We start from the raw sequence: 22,843 nt of genomic DNA, 5'->3' as shown, positions 1-22,843 counted from the left end.
AGAACAAACAGAAGACGTTCATTACTCATTCTATACAAAGTAGTAAACCTTGATGTTCAGAATAAGCAAAAAATATTCTGCTTTATTAGTGTTAATACTCTTAAAGTTTCCTTAATAGAGAGGTTGATAAATCTGTCAGAAAATTATAGAACAAATCTTCAAAAAATGTACAAGCTAAAATAAAATAATCATTTATGATCTAATTCTGTAACAAATAAAAATGAACCCAAGAAGCTAAAATAAAACTTCAAGCAAAGTTAAAAAACATAGCACCATGAACTAAACATTGGAAAAAAATGAAGAAAAAGAAGGCAGAAAAAACAGTTGACCCATGTGTTATTAAACAGATTCTGAATCCCTTAAAAATAACTTTGAAATATATTTTAAATATTCCCTTCAAAGAGATGCCCTCTTCCAATGTAAATAATATCCAACTACTCATGCATTGAAGTTCTTCCTTAAATCCAGCATGAGTTTCTGTTGCTGAAAAAAATAAAAGCAGGTCTCCTTCATCCTCATAATAACCTCATTTTCTACCTTCCATTTCTGAAAATTGGAGTCTCATGCGAAGAGTGATTGATGTTCTCACTATAGTATTCAAGCTGTACTCATCATAAAATCTACTCAGTCCGATGTGCCTCAGTGATTCTAATCCTGGCATGTCCCAAATCGACTGAAGGTTGCAGAAGCACAGCAAAGTTGTCCATGAAACTCCACCAAAGTGCTTACTTGCAGTCCTTTTGACTCTAAGGACTCTATTTGGCTGGATTATAGTTGCAATCACTGATCTTAAATTTGGAGATGCAAAATATGCTCAGGGCCTCAATGAGAACAGTGTGATGTCCTCATTTCAATTGACCTTGAGGGAACAGAGAAATAATCCTGTTGTGTTTTGTTTCAATGCCAACCCACAGAGATGGTAAATATATTTGGTATCTTCATTTAAACTGCAATCTTTTAAATGTCTTTTAAATGAAGCCTTATAATATCTTCCTTTGGAAACACAATCTCTTGTAAAAATGGCATGTTTCATTTATAAATAAAAGTGTTCAGTCTATTCTATAATGTTCAACTCTTGTGTGTGTATGTGTGTATATATATAACAGTGACCTTTATATGAGCACTAAAAATATGTGCCAGACATAAAGCTAAGCTAAAAATTTTTGATGCCACATTTTTTAATCCCCACAACAATCTTATAAAATGGGATTATTATTTTGATTTCATAGATGAGGAAATCAAGGCTTAGATAAATTATATAACTTGTCTAAGTCTATGGAACAAGTAGGTAGGAGAACTGAGACTTGAACTAAATCTCCCTGGCTATGGAGTATAAGCTGTGAAGGCTGTTTTTATATTTTAAAAGTATGGCAAAATAAAGAGAAACAGTACTAAAAATATATTTCAGGGCATCCTAAATGTTTTGCTTGTTTTAAAATTTTGAATGTTCCTTCATAATATCAGTGCTGGTATCCTATATCTTTTAGTTTGCTTTGACCATACTCTGAACACATATACTTGCTATAATGATTTTTTTTGTGTTACATTCCATCTTTCCTCTTTAGTTCATAAACATATCTATCTATCTATCTATCTATCTATCTATCTATCTATCTATCTATCTATCTATCTATTTATCTATCTATCTATCTGTAATAGTCAAAAGACCAAAAGAACAAGCTAGTAAAAATTACATATTGATCTCCTATCCAAATATCTTGATAAGGGCATGTTGGCCTTCCCTTTAGAAATAAGAAGGTTTTGATACACATTTAACCAACAAGCTGTCACTGTTACAGTTAAAACATTTGTTTTGCTTCAATAAATGTGGAGAAAACAAGAATAGTAATGATTCCTTTTATATTTTTCCTGACTGTGCCACTCTCAACCTATTTTGTGAATACGAATTAATTTCCATAGCACTCCTATGGTTTAGGTTGAATATGTAACATATGGTAAAGTAATGGGAATGATGTACTATGAACTTAAATTTGCACTAAAATCTGTAAAAGACATGACATCCTAAGTAGCACAAGATTGAACCAAAATTCAGTAGTTCATGTTATTCTTTTTATTCCATTGCAAGTATGGCATAAGTTAAAACTTTGAATTTTAAAGAATTTTACCCAGTTTAGGGTGACAGCATGATATAATCAAAAGACAGCTGAACTAGATGTCTGTATTTTCTTGACTGAATTGATAACTAGCTGTACATCTTTAGCTAAAACTATTCATTCTTTAGGTCTCAGAATTCTTAATAAATTAATGTGTTGGTAAGATGTTATATGAGATATTTTTCACCTAAAATTCCAAACATAAATCAAGGGAGCTCTTCCTTGTGAAGCCTGTGCACAATGGTCAGTGTGAGTATATAAAGAAATAAGTTCAGGCAAGACTTTCATCCTCCCTAAACATGCCCCTGACTGCAACTTCCTTGCCCAGAATTAATGCATAAAAGACAAGATCCTCCTGGCTCCAAGCCAGAGTTGAGGTTTGCTGAGACTCTGCAACATGAAACTTCCATTTGAGAAAAAATATCAACTAGCTGTTTGTGTGGGCAAATGAAATAGAAAGACTATGTTTATAAACTGTCAACTCTCACTACTCAATGAATTTGATCCTTATATAATTTATTCACCCAGCTCCAATAATTTAACATGTTATCACAAGAGTCCTTCCTTTTCTTCTGCTTTTTATATGTGCTTCCTTTATGTATGTTACCCCAATTATTCTATCATCCCTTTATCTCAACTCAGAACGCTTAGGAAAAACTCTGGTGAACACATATTTCCTTTTCACATTATTATCCCTTTTAACATCTTGGTTTTCTTTCCAAAATGTAACATAAGTCAGTGCTCTTGAGGTTAAAAATAATTTATCCTCTATGCAAATACTCTTTCATGATGAACATAAAGCATCTTTAATCTTTTATGGAAAACAAAGATCTCTTTAGCTTTTGTTACACATGAGAAAAATAAAATCACCTTTCGCTGACATTAGAGTTATTACATTTTCATTGGATCTTACACTGTTGGAGACATTTATCACTAAATATCTAGAATAATACACATGGACTCTCAGAGTCGGAAGTGGCTAAAAACTGCTTCTACTCTAACCTTAGTCAATATGCAATGCCCCTGATTGGTGTTCACTTACTGCCAATTTCTTCTCTTCAACATCTGCAACTTCAATACAATTTTTTTACTTGCCTTGTGGACTCACAGGTCTCCCCACTACCTTACCTGACCACTTCCTAAAGCTATTATTCTACATCAAATTTTGCTTTGACTAGCAGTTTTTTGAATGAACTGTTTATACTGGCAGCCGCAATATCCTCATCTGATCTCTTTTTCAAATTACAATGTATATACAAATATTAACATCCATCTTACATGGTTCCCTGCCTGTAAGGAATACTCAACTCTTTCAGACATGTGAGTGCACCTACACCACTTTTTATTTCTCTTTATAAGAATGGATCACATTGCATTCTGCTGTTATTACATTTATGTTTTCCTATCTATCTTCCCCATGAAATTTTACATTCTTTCCAGAGAACAACTATATTAAGTGGCTTAAATGATTATCGAATAAATGAATAAACAAATCCTCTATAATTTTTTAAATTTTTTACCTGGCTGTTATCTGATTTTTGTTCTATTCATGAAAACTTCATTCTTACATCCCACTAAGCAGTATATCAACTACCATCCATGAAGGAGTAACTGATATGGAATAAGTTCTCCAGTTATAAGCAACTCTAAATCTGGATTTCAAAATATGAGACAACTGATTTCAGACATCAAAAAATGGGCAGTTCAAGGTTTTTATTTCTGAAAAAAGGGAAACTGATAAGGTGGAGTCCCACAATCACCAAGCTCTCTGCCAAGGGACAATTTCCCAACTACCCTAAAGAGATCTGGGAGCAAAGCAGAGCATGGTAATCCCGCTGAGTTGAAAAGCAAATATGAGTTTCATGGACAGTGGAAGCATCTGGAAGAGGGCAGGAACTCAAGGAGAGAGAGCAATGCAGAAATGAGCCTCAGAAACACATGTGAGAGGCCCCTCTGACATATGGCATAGAATCCCTGACCAATAACTTCTACCCAGAATGTGCAGAGAAAATTCACAACTTAATATTCAGAAAATAGGCATAAGGCTTGGACTCTTCACAAAAGACAATATACAAATGACTAATACAATGTGAAAACATGCTTAACATTGTTAGTCATCAAGAAAATGCAAATTTAACTAACAGTTCAATACAATTTCACACACACTATAATGCCTAAAATTATAAAGGTTGGCAATGCCCTGTATCAGAGAGGATATAGAACAACTGGAATTGATATGTTGCTAGTGGAAATGTAAAATTGTTTAAACACTTTGGAAAACAATTTGACAATTTCTTATAAAAGTTAAACTTACCATAGGACTCAGCATTCCTCTTCTTTATATTTTCCCATGACAAATAAAAATATGTCCACAAAAAGAATTGTAGATGAATGTTCATAATAGCTTTCTTGATAATAGTCAAAAATTGAAAAAAATCTCAAATTTCCATTAAAGACTAAATAAATTGTGCAATATTATTCATCAATAAAAATGAACAAACTACTGATATATGCAACAGCACGGATCAATATTAGAGACATCTTCCTGAGTCTGAAAAAGTTGGGCACAAATAAGTGGCATAATTTCATTTATTTGAAATGTTAGAATGGTAAAACTAAAATCATACTGGAGTTGTGGGAGTGAGAGAAAGTAATCTTGTCTATAGAGGGGGCATGAATGAACTTTCTGGAAATATGGAAATTTCTATACAGTGTTTGAGGCAGTGGTTAAATGGATGTGTATGTTTGTCAAAAGTCATTCACTTGTACACTATAAATGAGTGGATTTCTTTGCATTTAAATTGTACCGCCATACATCTGCTTTATGAAAAAGACGTCTAAGCATATCCTAGTGACAGAGCTCAATAACCTTGTATCATTCTCCTACTTTAACTTTTTATACTACAAAACATTGTAGACAGCCCTTCCTTGAAATGTTCTTTTAATAACTTTCTCTAGCTGCTTCTTCACCTATTTATTCTCATATTACTTAAACATGACTATTTGATAAGAAATAATCTTTTCCTCCACACTTTCTCCTTTAATCATCTCCTTTAAGTGATTAACTCTCAACTAAACAACTTTAGACTTAACCTTGTCCTGAGCTCCTTGCCAAATGTACAAATTTCCCATATCTGTCCTTCCTAGACTCCCATCCTGGCATTGAGAGTAAGGAAGGGAGGTCTGGACCTGCAGAATCCTATGCAGAATGGGAGAAGCATGATAGATAAAACTAAAATGTACCCATTGAGAAGTTGGTATACCACAAACAAGGGAATACATTCACAACAGTAAACTAAAATGCCAAAGCAGAAAGGCACACAAGAAAAGGGACACATTTGTATGATTAGACATAGAGCTGGAAGGGATAAAGGAGGCATCCAGGGGAGCTCCAAGATGGAAGGGATCTGATACAGTACAAGCAGTGAAAATGATGCCTTGTACAGAGGATCCTCAGAAATGACTTGAAAAGTAAAAGAACTGTTATTAGTGGAAGGTATCCAAGTTGCTGGTGGCAAATCTATACTGGTCTGCAGCAACTTCAATTCTTGCCGCCTCAGACAAAATAATTCGACTGAGAAGAATAAGGCAGAAGAACAGACCAAGGCAAGTTTCAGAACAGGAGTGAAAGTTTTATTAAAAAGCTTTAGGACAGTAAGGAAAGGAAGGAAAGAAAAGAAGAAAAGTACAATCTGGATGAAGGCCAAGCGGGTGACTTGAGAAACCAAGTGCGCAGCTTGACTTATGGATTTGGATTTTATATGTTGGCATACTTCCAAGATACTGCATTACTTCTCCCCACTCCTGAGATTTTATCGGGAAGCTGCTGATGAGTTTAAGGTGTTTTCTGTTAGGGGACTGCCTTTCTCTGGCACTGGCTGTGAGCAGTTATTACTTTAGATAAACAGTTAACAACTGCTTGACCATCACCTGACAGTCACCCAAAACTCCTGGTGTGTTGAGGGAGGGGCGGAGGGAGGGGAGTGGACAGGAGGGGAGAGTCCTCTTTTGCCCTGCTCATACCTGAGAGGCTACCTATTGTAACAGAGTAAGAAAGTAAAGATGTTCCAAAATAAAACTTTTGATTAGCCTTCCCTCTGTCCCCAATCGATTTGGATTCTTTTTTTCTTTTTTTATAATTTCTACTTTTATTTTAGATTCAGGGAATGCACATACAGGTTTGTTACATGGCTATATTGTGTGATGCTGAGGTTTGGGGTATGATTGCTTCTGCCACCCAGATATTGAGCATAGTACATAACGGTTAGTTTTTTAACCTTTGGCCCCCTCCCTCTCTCCTCCCTACAGTAATTCCCACTGTCTATTGGTGCCATCTTTATGTCATGAGTACCCATTGTTTAGATCCCACTTATAAGTGAGAACATGAAATATTTGGTTTTCTGTTCCTGTGCTAATCCACTTAGGATAATGGCTTCCAGTTGCATCCATGTTGCTGCAAAGAACTTGATTTCATTCTTTTTTATGACAGTATAGTATTTCATGGTGTATATGTACCACGTTTTCTTTATCCAATCCACCACTGATGGACACCTAGATTGATTCTATGTCTTTGCTATTGCGAATAATGCTGTGATGAACAAATGAGTGCATTGTCTTTTTGGTAGAATGATTTATTTTCTTTTGGACATATATCCAGTAACAGGATTGCTGGGTTGAATGCTAGTTCAGCTTTTAGTTATTTGACAAATCTTCAAACTGCTTTCCATTGTGGCTGAACTAATTTACATTCCCACCAACAGTGTGTAACAATTTTCTTTTCTCTGCAGAGTTGACAGCATCTGTTGTTTTTGGCTTTTTAGTAATAGCCATTCTGACTGCTATGAGATGCTATCTCATTGTGGTTTTCATTTGCATTTCTCTAATGATTAGTGATGTTGAACATTTTTTCACATGCTTGTTGGCCATGTGTACGTTTTCTTTTGAAAAGTGTTTATGTCTTTTGTCTACTTTTTAATGGGTTTTTTTCATGCTTGTAACATGTTTTAAGTTCCTTATAGATTCTGGATATTAGGCTTTTGTCAGATGCATAGTTTGTGAATATTTTCTTCCATTCTGTAGGTTGTTTATGTACTCTGTTGATAGTTTCTTTCGCTGTCCAAAAGGCTTTTAGTTTAATTAAATCCCACTTGTCAATGTTTTGTTTTGTTGTAATTGCTTTTCAGGACTTAGTCATTAATTCTCTCCCAAGACTGATACCCAGAATGGTGTTTCCTAGGTTCTCTTTTAGGATTCTTATAGTTTGAGGTCTTACATTTAAATCTTTAGTCTATTTTAAGTCAATTTTTGTACATGGTGAAAGGGAGGGGTCCAATTTCAATCTTCTGCGTATGCCTAGCTAGCTATCTCAGCACCATTTATTGAATAGGGAATCCTTTCCCCATTGCTTATGTTTGTTGACTTTGACAAAAATGAGATGGATGCAGGTGTGAGGTTTTACTTTTATGTTCTCCATTCTGTTCTGTTGATCTATATATCCATTTTTTGTGCCAGCACCATGCTGTTTTTGTTACTGTAGCCATGTAGTATAAAGACAGGTACAATGATGACTCCAGCTTTGTTCTTTTTGGTTAGAATTGCTTAGACTGTTTCAGTTCTTTTTCGGTTCTGTATGAATTTTAAAATAGTTTTTTCTAGTTCTGTAAAAAATTACATTGGTAACTTTATAGAAATAGCATTGAATATGTAGATTGCTTTGAGCCATATGGCCATTTAATCGACATTGATTCTTTCAATCCATGAGCATGGAATATTTTTCCATTTATTTGTGTCATCTATGATTTCTTTCAGAAGTGTTTTGTAGTTCTCCTTGTAGAGCTCTTTCACCTCCTGGTTAGAGGCATTCTTAGATATTTTGTTATCTTGTAACTATTGGAAATACATACAGAATTGCTGCTGAATTTTGTACATTAATTTTGTACTGTGAAACTTTACCACTTATGAGTTCTAGAAGCCTTTTGGTAGAGTCTTTAGGGTTTTCTAGGTATACAATCATATTGTCAGCAAAGGGACAATGACTTCTTTTTGACATCTTCCTGTTTGGATGCCTTTTATTTCTTTTTCTCACCTGATTACTATGGCAAGGACTTCCAATACTATGTTGAATAGGAGTAGTCAGAATGGGCATGCTCATCTTCTTCCAGTTCTAAAGAGGAATGCTTCCAGCTTTGGCTCAGTCAGTATGATGCTGGCTGTGGGTCTGTCATAGATGGCTCTTATCATTTTGAGGTATATTCCTTTTATGCCTAGTTTCTTGAACATTTTTATCACGAAGTGATGTTGGATTTTATCAAAAGCTTTTCCCACATCTATTGAGATGATCATAATGTTTTTGTTTTTAATTCAATTTATATGGTGAATTACTTTATTGATTTGCATATGTTGAACCAAACCTGCATCCCAGGAATAAAGCCTTACTTGATCATGGTGAAGTAACTTTTTGATGTGCTGCTGAATTCAGTTTGCTAGTATTTTGTTGAGGATTTTAGTATTTATGTTCATCAAGGATATCAGCCTGTTGTTTTCTTTTTTCATTGTGTCTTTGCAAGGTTTTGGTACCAGGGTGATGTTGGCTTTGTAGAATTAGTTTGGGAGGAGTCCACTTTGATATTTTGTAATCGTTTCAGTAGGATTGGTGCCAGCCTTTCTTTGTATGGCTGGTGGAATTTAGCTTTGAATCAACTTGGTCTGGGGCTTTTGGTGGTTGGTAGGCTTATTACTACCAATTTAATTTCAGAACTCAATATTGATCTGTTCAGAGTTTCAACTTACTCCTGATTCAATCTGGTGAGACTATGTGTTTCTAGGAATTTATTCATTTCCTCCAGCTTTTTTAGTTTGTGTGACTAGAGATGTTCACAATAGTCTCTGAGGATCTTTTGTATTTCTGTGGCATCAGTTGTAATTTCACCTTTGTTGTTCTTGATTGTGCTTATTTGTGTCTTATCTCTTTTTTCTTTGTTAATTTAGCTAGTAGTCTATCAATCTTGTTTATCCTTTCAAAAAACCAACTTATGGTTTAATTGATTCTTTGGGTAGATTTTTGGATCTCAATTTCATTCACTTCTGTTCAATTTTAGTTATTTCTTTACTTCTGCTAATTTTGGAGTCGTTTGCTTTTGTTTTTCCAGTTCCCCTAGGTGTAATGTTAGATTGTTAATTTGAGATCTTTCTAACTTTTGTGGTGGGCATTTTTCACTACAAAGTTTCCTCTTAATGCTGCTTTTGCTGCATCCCAGAGATTTGGGTATGTTGTGTTTTCATTTATTTTCAGATAACTTTTTTATTTCTGCCTTAATTTCACTGTTTACCCAAAAGTCATTCAGGAGCAATTTGTTTAATTTTTATGTAATTGTGTGGTTTTGAGAGATCTTGGTATTGATTTCTATTTTTATTATTTTTACATTATTTGAGACAGAGTCTTGCTCTGTTGCCCAGGCTGGAGTACAGTGGCATGATCACAACTTACTGCAGCCTTGACCTCCGGGACTCAAGTGATTCTCCCACCTCAGCTTCCCAATTAGCTGGGAATATATGCATGTGACACCATGCACAGCTAATTTTTTGTATCTTTTGTAGAGATAGGGTTTCACCATGTTGTCCAGGCTGGTTTCAAACTCCTGGACTCAAGCAATCCACCCAGACTCTATTTCTAGTTTTCTTCTACTGTGGCCTGAGAGTATGGTTCACATAATTTTGATTTTTAAAAATTTATCAAGATTTGCTTAATGGCTGAGCATGTGTTCAATCTTGGAGTATGTTCCATGGGTATCAGGGGAACACACCCCCAATATTTCAACATAGGTTCTTTCTATTTTCCATAAGTGTCGGCTGGCTGAGAAATAAAGAAAAAGAGTACAAAGAGAGGAGTTTTACAGCTGGGCCTCTGGGGGTGACATCACATATTGGTAGGACCGTGATGCTCACCTGAGCTGCAAAACCAGCAGGTTTTTATTAAGGATTTCAAACGGGGATGGGGTGTATGAACAGGGAATAGGTCACAAAGATCACATGCTCCAAAGGGCAAAAAGGAGAACAAAGATCACATGCTTGTGAAGCCAATAAAGATCACAAGGCAAAGGGCAAAATCAAAAAAACACCTGCTAAGGGTCTATGCTCAGCTGTGCATGTATTGTCTTGATAAACATCTTAAACAACAGAAAACAGGGTTCAAGGGCACAGAACCGGTATGACCTCAAATTTACCAGGGAGCAGTTTTTTTCCTCACCCTAATAAGCCTGAGGGTACTGCAGGAGACCAGGGCGTATTTCAGTCCTTATCTCAACCACACAAGACAGACACTCCCAGAGCGGTCATTTATAGATGAGGACATTTGGACTGGGCTGAATTCCCTACAGTGTAGCAAAGCAGCTGTGGCCAGACTGCTTCTTTAGATCCCTCCTCACTGGGCATGGACAGGGCCTCTGTGCAGGTGATCCAGCACCAGTCAGGGGCTTACAGACATAATTCTTATCTCCCTGGGAAAGAGCACCTTGGGGAAGGGGTGGCTGTGGTCTCAGGTTCAGTGGACGTAATATTTCCTGCCTGGCAGCTCTGAAGAGATCAGCTGATCCTGACAAGGGGGATTCCCCCAGCACAGCACACCAGCTCCACTAAGGGACAGCTACTAAGGGACAGACGACCCCCTCAAGGGGGACCTTGACCCCCACGCCTCCTGACTGGATGAGACCTCCCAACTAGGGTCACCAGACACCTCATACAGGAGAGTTCTGGGTGGCATCTGGTCAGTACCCTTCTGGGACAAAGCTTCCAGAGGAAAGAGCAGGCAGCAATCTTTGCTATTCTGCACCCTCCACTGGTGATACCCAGGCAAACAGAGTCTGGAGTGGACAACCAGCAAACTGCAGCAGATCTGCATAAGAGGGGCCTGACTATTAGAAGAAAAACAAACAAAAAGCAACAACAACATCAACAAAAAAGACCCCACAAAATCCCTGTCCAAAGTTTATCAGCCTCAAAGATCAATGGTAGAAAAATCCATGAAGATGAAGAAAAGTCAATGCAAAAACACTGAAAATCCTCAAAGCTGGAATGCCTCTCCTCCTCCAAATAATCACAACACTTCTCCATCAAGGGCACAGAATGGGGCCGAGGGTGAGATGGGTGAACTGAAAGAAGTAGACTTCACAAAGTGGGTAATAATGAATTTCACTGAGCTAAAGGATTATCTTCTAACCCAATGCAAAGAAGCTAAGAACCATGATAAAAGATTACAGGAGCTGTTAACTAGAATAACCAGTTTAGAGAGGAATATAAATGGCCTGATGGAGCTGAAAAACACACCACAGCAACTTCATGATGGAAACATAAGTATCAATAGCTGAATCGACCAAGCAGAAGAGAGAATATCAGAGCTTGAAGACTCTCTTGCAGAAATAAGGCAGACAAACAAGATTAGATAAAAAAGAAATAAAACAAACAAAACCTCTGAGAACTATGGGACTATGTAAAGAGACTGAACCTATGACTGATTAGAGTACCTGAAAGAAATGGGGAGGATAGAACCAAGTTGGAAAACACACTTCAGGACACCATCCAGGAGAACTTCCCCAATCTAGCAAGACAGGCCAATTTTCAAATTCAGGAAATCCAGAGAACCCCAGTAAGATATTTCATGAAAAGATTTACCCCCAAGACACATAATCATCAGATTGTCCAAGGTAAAAATGAAGGAAAAATTGTTAAGGGCAGCCAGAGAGAAAGGTAAGGTCGTCCACAAAGGGCAGCCCATCAGACTAACTGCGTACCTCTCAGTGGAAACCCTAAAAGCCAGAAGAGATTGGGGGCCAACATTCAACATTCTTAAAGAAAAGAAACTCCAACTCAGAATTTCATATTAGGCCAAACTAAGCTTCGTAAGTGAAGGAGAAATAAAATCTTTTGTTAGACAAGCAACTGCTGAGGAATTTTGTGAACACCAGGTCTGCCTTGCAAGAGCTCCTGAAGGAAGCACTATTACTATCCACTACAAAAACACACTGAAGTACACAGAACGACAACTCTATGAAGCAACTATATTAACAAGTTTGCAAAATTAACCAGCCAGCATCATGATGACGGATTAAATTCACACCTAACACTATTAACCTTAAATGTAAATGGGCTAAATAAACCAATTAAGAAACACAGAATGGCAAGCTGGATACAAAGACAGGACCCATCAGTGTGCTGTATTCAAAGAACACATCTCACATGCAAAGATGCACATAGACTCAAAATAAAGGGACGGAGGAAAATTTACCAAACAAATTGAAAGCAGAAAAATGCAGAGGTTGCAATCACACCAACAAAGGTCAAAACAGATAAAGAAGGGCACTACATAATGTTAAAGGGTTCAATTCAACGAGAAGAGCTAACTATCTTAAATATATATGTACCCAATACAGGAGCCCTGAAATCCATAAAACAAGTTCTTAGAGACCTACAAAGAGACTTAGACCCCCACACAATAACAGAGGGAGACTTTAATAACCCACTGTCAGTATTAGACAGATCATTGAGAGAGAAAATTAACAAAGGTCCAGGACTTGAACTCAGCTCTTGACCAAGTGGACCTGATAGATATCTACAGAACTTGCCACCCAAAAAACAGGAGAACATAAATTTTTCTCAGTGCACTTACTCTAAAATTGATCACATAATTGGAAATAAAACACTCCTCAGCAAATGCAAAATAACTGAAATCATAACAAACACTCTCTCAGACCACAGTGCAATCAAATGAGAAGTGAAGATTAAAAAGCCCACTCAAAATCACACAACTACATGGAAATTGAACAACCTGCTCTTGAATGACTCCTGGTAAATAATGAAATTAAGACAGATATCAAGAAGTTCTATGAAACAAATGAGAACAAAGCAACAATGTATCAGAATCTCTGTGATACACCTAAAGCAGTGCTAAGTGGGAAATTTATAGCACTAAATGCCCACATCAAAAAGCTAGAAAGATCTCAAATCAACACCCTAACATCACAACTAGATGAACTAGAGAACAAAGAGCAAACAAACTCCAGAGCTAGCAGAAGACTAGAAATCACCAAGCTCAGAGCAGAACTGAAAGAGATAAACACAAAAAATCACTTCCAAAAAATCAGTAAATCCAGGAGCTGTTGTTTTTTTTAAAAAAAGAATAAATAAAATAGACTGCTAGTGAGTCTGATTTAAAAAAAAGAGAGAGAAGATCCAAATAAACACAATCAGAAATGATAAAGGGGATATCACCACTGACCCCACAGAAATACAAACAACCATCAGAGAATACTATAAACACCTCTATGCAAATAAACTGGAAAATCTACAAGAAATGGATAAATTCCTGGACACATACACCACCCCAAGACTGAACCAGGAAGAATTTGAATCCCTAAATAGACCAATAACAAGTTCTGAAATTGAGGCAGTAATAAATAGCCTACCAACTAAAAAAAGGCCTAGATCCAGATGGATTTATAGCTGAATTCTACCAGAGGTACAAAGAGGAGCTGGTACCATACCTTCTGAACTATTCCAAACAATTGAAAAGGAGGGATTCCTCCCTAACTCATTTTATGAGGCCAGTATCATCCTGACACCAGAGATACAACAGAGATACAACAACAACAACAAAAACTTCAGGTCAATAGCCCTGATGAACATCTATGCAGAAATCTCAGTAAAATACTGGCGAACCAAATTCAGATTCAGCAGCACATCAAAAAGCTTATCCAGCATGATCAAGTAGGTTTCATCCCCAGGATGCAAGGCTGGTTCAACATATGTAAATCAATAAACGTAATTCATCATATAAACAGAACTAAAGACAAAAACCACATGATTATCTCAATAGACGCAGAAAAGGCCTTTGATAAAATTCAACATCCCTTCATGTAAATAACTCAATAAATGAGATATTGAAGGAATATACCTCAAAATAATATGAGCTATTTATCACAAACTCACAGTCAATATACTAAACAGGCAAAAATGGGAAGCATTCCCCTTGAAAATGGGTACAAGACAAGGATGCCCTCATTCACCACTCTTATTCAACATAGTGTTGGAAGTTCTGGCCAGGGCAATCAGGCAAGGGAAAAAATAAAGGGTTTGTAAATAAGAAGAGAGGAATTCAAATTGTCTTTGAGGATGACATGATCTATATCTAGAAAACCCCATCAACTCAGCCCAAAAGCTTCCTAAGCTGATAAGTAACTTTAGCAAAGTCTCAGGATATAAAATCAATGTGCAGAAATCACAAGCATTCCTGTACACCAACAACAGACAAGCAGAGAGCCAAATCATGAATGAACTCTCATTCACAATTGCCACAAAGAGAATAAAATACCCAGGAAAACAAGGGAAATGAAGGACCTCTTCAAGGAGTACTACAAACCACTGCTCAAGGACATCAGAGAGGATACAAGCAGATGGAAAAGTGTATCATGCTTATGGATAGGAAGAATCAGCATCATGAAAATGACCATACTGCCCAAAGCAATTTATAGATTCAACACTATTTCCATTAAACTACTACTGACGTTCTTCAAAGAATTAGAAAAATACTATTTTAAAATTCACATGGAACCAAAAAAGACCTCACATAGCCAAGACCATCCTAAGCAAAAAATAAAACAAACCTGGAAGCATCATGCTGCCTGACTTCAAACTACACTATAAGGCTACAGTAATCAAAACAGCATGGTACTGGTACAAAAACAGGCACATAGACCAGCAGAACAGAATAGAGTACTCAGAAATAAAAACACACATCTACAACCATTTGATCTTTGACAAACGCGACAAAACAAGCAATGGGTAAATGATTACCTATTTAATAAATGGTGCTGGGAGAACTGGTTAGCCATATGCATAAAACTGAAACTGGATTCCCTCTTTACACCTTATACAAAAATCAACTCAAGATTAATTAAAGACTTAAATGTAAAACCCAAAACTATAAAAACCCTAAAGAAAATCTAGCCAATACCATTCAGGACATAGGCATGGGGAAAGACTTTATGATGAAATTGCCAAAAGCAATTGAAACAAAAGTCAAAATTGACAAATGGGATCTAATTAAACTACAGAGCTTCTGCACAGCAAAAGAAAGTATCATTAGAGCAAACAGGCAACCTACAGAATGGGAGAACATTTTTGCAATCTATCCATCTGACAAAAGTCTAATATCCAAAATCCACAAGGAACTTAAGCAAATTTACAAGAAAAAAACAACCCGTTAAAAAAATGGGCAAAGGATATGAACAGACACTTCTCAAAAAAAGGCATACACGTGGCCAACAAATATATTAAAAAAAGGTCAACATCGCTGATCATTAGAGAAATGCAAATCAAAACTACGAGATACCATCTCATGCCAGTCAGAATGGCAATTATTAAAAAGTCAAGAAACAACAGATGCTAGTGAGGTTGCAGAGAAATAATTATTTTACACTGTTGGTAGGAGCATAAATTAGTTCAATCACCATGGAAGACAGTAGCAATTCCTCAAAGATTTAGAACTAGAAATACCATTTGACCCAGCAATCCCATTACTGGGTATTCAACCTAAGGAGCATAAATCATTCTATTATAAACATACATGCATGAGTTATGTTCACTGCAGCACTATTCATAATAGCAAAGACATGGAATCAACCCAAATGCCCATCAATGATAGACTAGATAAAGAAAATGTGGTACATATACACCATGGAATATTATGCAGCCATAAAAAGGAATGATATCATGTCCTTTGCAGGGACCTGGATGAAGCTGGAAGCTATTATCCTCAGCAAACTAACACAGGAACAGAAAACCAAACACTACATGTTCTCACTTATAAGTGGGAGCTGAACAATGAGAGCACATGGACACAGGGAGGGGAAGAACACTTACTGGGGCCTGCAGGGGGAGGTCGGGGTGGGGGAAAGCATTAGGGAAAAGAGCTAATGCATGTTGGGCTTAATACTTAGTGATGGATTGACCATGGCATGTGTTTACCTATGTAAAAAACCTGCACATCCTGCACATGTACCCTGGAAGTTAAAAAAATAAAATTATTATTTTAAAAAATGAAAAATACACCCCCAAAACATTTGCCTTCTTTTTATTCTAAGAAACATGTCCTCAATGAACTGTAAATGTTCTATCTAGAACAGGCCAGTCACAGCTTGGGTGATTAAGAATTTATTTTGAAATTCATACATTTCTGAAATTACATAACAATCATAAACCCAGATTTTATGTTAACAATATACTATTGATACAATACACTACATTATATCTTTACTATTATATATCTTTACTATGTTAACTATTAATGATATGCAGGATTTAGTTCAAAATAGAAATAGTATTGACATCATAAACTAATGAGGGAGTATAAATATAGCTTATATAGTTTACTATATGATTTACGTTCAGTCCTCACCTTCAGTATTTGTCATTTTACTTTCATGAAAACTTTCACTGTTCTCCTTAGAGGCTCCATATAGAACCAAACTCTGAGACGTGGCATTGTCTTTTAAAAAGAAAAAACACATATTTTAGTGAGTAGTTAATATTATAGAAAATTTTAAAATAAGCACCACCATGTAAAAACTACGTTAGGGAAGTGCTCTCCTTAAACGAAAAACAACTATGATACAAATATTAATCAAAACCCACAGTATAATATCTTCAGATATTTCCTCTCTGCTCTTCAATTGATTTGACTCTTTCATAAGAACGTATTCAAAATAGCATGAGACTGTTAAAAACAAACAGGTAAGTCATTATGTGTTGATATAGAATGTATCCAGGATACACTATGTGAAAATTAGCAAGGCAGAGATTTGTGTGTAAGCTTTGTCACCACTTTTTTAAAAATGAGATATGTGTGTGTGTGTATATACACACACATATATATGTCTTAACTATGTTAACTATTGATATGTAGGATTTATTTACAATTATATATCCTGTATAAGTTATGTAGGATTTATAATTATAAATACATAAGATATGTAGGATTTATAATTGCTAGATTAAGAGACTGTTGTTTTTAGAAAGAGGACATGTAGAGAGAGGGGAAATGTTTTATTTTGCAATCTCTGAGGAAGTGTTTCAAAATTCTAAAACATAAAAATATATTATCATTTATTTGACATTTTCTTATAAAGCTAAACATATCTACACTACAATGCAGCAACTCCAGTCCTAAGCTTTTAACAAACGGAAATGAAAGTATAGGTCCACAGAAATATTATCCCAGGCCACTTATATAGCTTTATTCATAACAGTGAACACTGGAAACAACCTAAATGTCCATAGATTTAAGTAAATACTCTGTAGTTATGCAATAATATAATGTGGACCAGTGAAAAAGAATGAGCTGCAAATACATGGAGTAACATTGGTGAATCTCAAAAATATATTGATATATTTAATTTCATTATTATGAGGTCCTAGAAAAGACAAAACTAAGCTATGGTGAGAAAAATCAAAATAACAGTTGCCTATAGTAGGCGAGAAACTTTCAGGGGTGATGGAAATTTTTTCTAGCTTTAATGGCATGGTAGTTACATTTATGTACACACTTATCAAACTGCATTAAATTATAAATTTAAGATGGCATTTTCTTGTATGTATGCTATAAAATAAAAAATAGTGTTTTACTCTAAAACCATTAAAATATTTTTATATATTATAAATACATACATATATAAACATAGGTTTAAATGCTTGTAGAATAACATGTTAATATATACTAACAGTTACAGATAAAATATTTATGTTAAAGCTCACTAAAGCATTAAAGAAAGCATAAAAGAAGGCAAAAGTAGGCCGGGCGCGGTGGCTCAAGCCTGTAATCCCAGCACTTTGGGAGGCCGAGACGGGCGGATCACGAGGTCAGGAGATCGAGACCATCCTGGCTAACACAGTGAAACCCCGTCTCTACTAAAAAAAATACAAAAAATAGCTGGGCGAAGTGGCGGGCGCCTGTAGTCCCTGCGACTCGGGAGGCTGAGCCAGGAGAATGGCGCAAACCCGGGAGGCGGAGATAGCAGTGAGCTGAGATCCGGCCACTGCACTCCACTCCAGCCTGGGCGACAGCGCGAGACTCTGTCTCAAAAAAAAAAAAAAAAAAAAAAAGGCAAAAGTAAGTTTATAGCAAAAATATTCAATAATAGGAAATTGTTCAAAACATATAAAAATGATAAAAGATAGTGCTAATCAAATAACTATTATAATATATAAATGACTAAATTTACCCAAAAAGAATCAATTATAAAATATAGAAAAAAATTATAAATAAAATACATACAATTATTTTCTGAAAAAGAAAACTTGATGTAACTAAATATGAACAAATCTAGAACTTAAGCTCAACAACACCGAGAATTATTGCTTTACAATTGAAGTTATAGATAATAATAAAAAAATCTATATGTGTGTAATAAAACTGCACATTATATTAGAAAAAATCTTATTTTTTAACATAAAGAAAAATTTAGAGAAAAAATTATAGAGGAAAAATCTAAATCACTGCCATTTATCTGTGGCATATGAAGTTCGGAATAACAAAATGATATACAGGATGTGATGAATACAATAAGGTAATATTGATATACAGATTATGAATCGCAAAAAGATACAGATTATATCATTTTAAAGGTAGTAAAAGTAGGTATCTTAGACAACAATAATTCAAAAAAATTTAATAAGTAGAAACTAGCTGCACTATATAACTAACCTACTGTACAATTAGAAATTTGTCACATAAAGTTAATTCAAAGGTATTTGGAAATTTAATGTATATTTCCAAATAACAAATATGTCAAGAAAGAATTCCATGTCATACAAAATATGTATTAAAAAGGAAACACTTTGTAAAGAAATGTTAATGTATTTAAAACAGAAATACGTCCAGAACTTAAATGTTTAATTATAAATAAATAACATTTAAAATACTGGTAAAAGTGAAGTATATATGAGTACTAAGACATTAAAGGGAAACACAGGAAATAAATAAGTTTTTTTTTTCTGAAGTGGAGTCTTGCTCTGTTGCCAGGCTGGAGTGCAATGGCGTGATCTCGGCTCACTGCAATCTCCGACTCCTGGTTCAAGCGATTCTCCTGCCTCACCCTCCCAAGTAGCTGGGACTACAGGTGCGTGCCACCATGCCTGGATAATTTTTTGTATTTTTAATAGAGATGGGGTTTTGTCATGTTGGCAAGGCTGGTCTCGAACTCCTGACCTCAGGTGATTTGCTCACCTTGGCCTCCCAAAGTGCTGGCATTACAGGCATGAGCCACCATGCCTGGCCAGAAATAAATAATTCTAAAACTGTAAAAAAGTCTCCTTTATGTATCAGCCACTCCAACCCACAGGGGCTTGTTTACTATAGAGCACTAGAAGCAAATGTCCTATTTTCCAAGCTGCTGAGCTTCTGGCATTGTAACCACAACTTCAGTCCCCTTCTCTAATCACTTCCTTCAGACTCTGCGATGACAAGATGAGGTTTTCCCATAATTAAGACCTCAGTATTATCTTTGAACTTCAGTTTTACTCTAATCTTCAAACGGATGTTCCCACAACTTGCCTGAGTCTTGATGACTCCAACCCCTACATTCAGTACCCCAACCAGTGATTTGGGGAGTTTGCAATGTAGCAGTTTTGTGGTATGTTCAGAGTATTAAAAGAATAAAGTTTCCACAATCAAATTCTTGTGTAAGTCAGGGGCTGACATGAAAGAATCAGAATTGTATAAACCTAACACATGATTCTTTAAAAAAGAAGAATTAAAAATATAAAATTGGAAAGCCGGGCACGGTGGCATGCACCTGTAGTCCCAGTTACTCCAGAGGCTGAGGCAGAATGATCACTTGAGCCCAGGAGTTCAAAGCTGCAATGAGCCATGACTGTGTCACTGCACCCCAACCTGAGCAACAAAGCAAGACACTCTCTCTAAAAAATAAAATAAATAAAACTGGAAATATTAAGTGCAAATAAAACAAAAATCAACAAAATTTCATACACTATAAAACTGTGTTAAAATTAATTTGAAAGTTTAAAAGAAAATTAATGCATCAGTTACTTGAAAAGTCACCATGCCATTCTCGCTCCCATGGTAATCCAGTAGAAAGCATCATGGTCTTCCCATGAATAATTTCTCAAAATCAATAAGGAGTATGGAGTGAAAGTAATCAAACACAAAAGAAGAGTGAACACCACAACTCAAGATTGGCTGTCAGTAGGCAACTAACGTTACAATCTTGTGTGTACTTCCAGATACTTTATACTTATGAGAATATTTCATATGTATGCCTTATTTTATGCTTTAGTGAGCTTTAACATATATTCTATCTGTAACTGTTAGTATATGTTAACATAAGTCATTCTGCAAGCATTTAAACCTTATGTATGTATGGTGTATGTATTTATAATATATAAAAATGTTTTAATGGTTTTAGAGTAAAACACTATTTTTTATTTTATAGCATACATACAAGAAAATGCCATCTTAAATTTATAATTTAATGCAGTTTGATAAGTGTGTACATAAATGTAACTACCATGACATCCAAGCTAGAAAAAACTTCCATCACCCCTGAAAGTTTCTCGCCTACTATAGGCAACTGTTATTTTGATTTTTATCACTATAGTTTAGTTTTGTCTTTTTCTTGGACCTTGTAATAATGAAATTAAATGTGTCAAGTATGTTTTATCTGACTTTGTTCAATATACTTTTGAGATTCACCAATGTTACTCCATGTATTTGCAGCTCATTCTTTTTCACTGGTCCACATTATATTATTGCATAACTACAGAGTATTTATTTAAATTTATTTTTCTGCTGATGGACATTTAGGTTGTTTTCAGTTTTCACTGTTATGAATAAAGCCATATAAATGGTCTGGGATAATATTTTTGTGGACCTATGCTTTCATTTCTGTTTGTTAAAAGAGTGTGTACATAAGTATATGCATATATATAAAATATATATAAAGAGACACATATACATACATTTCTTTCGTTCTCAGGACGGAGAGATTCCTTATCAATTTTAAACCATAGTGCAAATTCAACTTTATATTTCAAGTTGGTAGAAAATTTTTTTTTCACACACTAAGATCAGTCACATCAGGATACATCTTAAAATTCAAGGTTGGTATGTGTAATAGTTTAATTGGTAGTTTTTTACTTCTTAGAAGTTTATAACATAATGGCAAATTATACAACTAGAATTATATTACATTACATAAAACATCAGTTTCATGGTATCTTGTAGGATAAATTTACCATAATTTATTAAACCGATGAGGATGAAAAAATCTCAAATTAAAGTGAGAATGACTAATATTTATTGAATATATACATGACAGTTGACTTCAACATATTTATTATACTACGATACTTAATCTTTACAATAACACACATTAATTTTCATTTTACACATGAGTAAAATGTGGCCCAGAAAGGTAGTGAACCAAACCAGGTTGACAAAGTTAGTAAGTGATAGAACTAAAATTTAAACTTTGTTTCTAGCTCCAGTCTTTAAACTACACTAGCACTCTTTAAAACCTGTTTACAATATACAATTCCAAGAGATTCTTGTAAGTATGGAAAGATGCAGTTCTATACTCAAATAATATATTACTTAAGGTTTTTTCATTGCAAGACTTGTTAGAGTTTTCAAAGTGTTTTCATCAAAAAAACCTTCAAGAAAAATATAAATTATACAAAATTTCTCAGTTTCATTTTACCTCAGAATTATTTTTTCCCTAAGCATATCTTGGAATATATATTAAATAGCACACTCTTTGAATATGTCCTAAAGCACATTATCTCCCAAATTTGGGAAGATATAAATTTGGGAAGAAATAAAATTCAGAAGAGGATTAAACGTGTTAAATTATATAAACCAGAAAAATTCCTCTTATTATAAATGCATAATTCAATACACAATAATACTATATATAACACATATTTCTTGGAATGGCAGGCTAGGTTTATCAGATCTACTTTTCCACTGAAAATAGGATATATATATATACACACACACACACACACATATATGAACGAGATAGTTACAAACTACTAGGACAAAAATCTAAAGAAGAGCAGAAACTATACTTTTAAGTGGAGCACAGGATGCAAAATGACATTTGACCAAAAGTCATTGACAATTCCTAGAAAGTTTGGGCTGGGTTTGATGACTTGTAGGTTTTACAAAATAAAAAGACAACCTAGTCTCAGGGTCCATAGTCAAAATATAAGTGATTTATGAAATTGGATGGGGAAAAAATTACTCGAGTTTTAAAATATTTCTGTACCTCTTATATTTAAAATATAATTTTAATGACAAATAATAAAAATAATAATCTTCATTCAGAGAGTATAAGCTTCAATAGGCTTCAAAAGGGTCTATAGCACAAAAAATTTAGAATGCCTTAATTCCCAACTAAATTGTAAAACTTATTTTAAGTTTGGATAGCAAATGGCTACAGCCTCAGAGTAAAGGTTAACCAGAAATAACGACCCCAATGGCCTCTACCAGAACTCAAGACATTGTAGAGATATTTTCTCTGAGTATACACTAAACATACAAAAATAAAAACAAAAGCAGAGAACCTCACCCCTGTGACATTAAAACTTTGGCTGTTCATCACTTAAATTTGCAGATTGAGTTTTCAACATTGGACACTCCACCGAAGCCTCTATGCTTGAAT

At 35.1% G+C, this 22,843-nt stretch overlaps 1 protein-coding gene across 1 annotated transcript in view; it reads right to left on the bottom strand.

The window, feature by feature from the left end:
* Positions 1-22,843, bottom strand: part of CCDC178 (coiled-coil domain containing 178) — a 483,946-nt gene that overhangs the window by 446,372 nt on the left and 14,731 nt on the right. Inside the window, exon 4 of the mRNA XM_073006503.1 lies at positions 16,561-16,650. Coding sequence (XP_072862604.1) covers positions 16,561-16,650 — 90 coding nt within the window. The remainder of the gene's footprint in view (positions 1-16,560; positions 16,651-22,843) is intronic.

Source organism: Chlorocebus sabaeus, chromosome 18 (assembly GCF_047675955.1).
Source record: "Chlorocebus sabaeus isolate Y175 chromosome 18, mChlSab1.0.hap1, whole genome shotgun sequence".
Taxonomy (NCBI): domain Eukaryota; kingdom Metazoa; phylum Chordata; class Mammalia; order Primates; family Cercopithecidae; genus Chlorocebus; species Chlorocebus sabaeus.
Note: the sequence above shows the minus strand (reverse complement) of the source record. Positions and strands in the feature narration are given on the sequence as shown.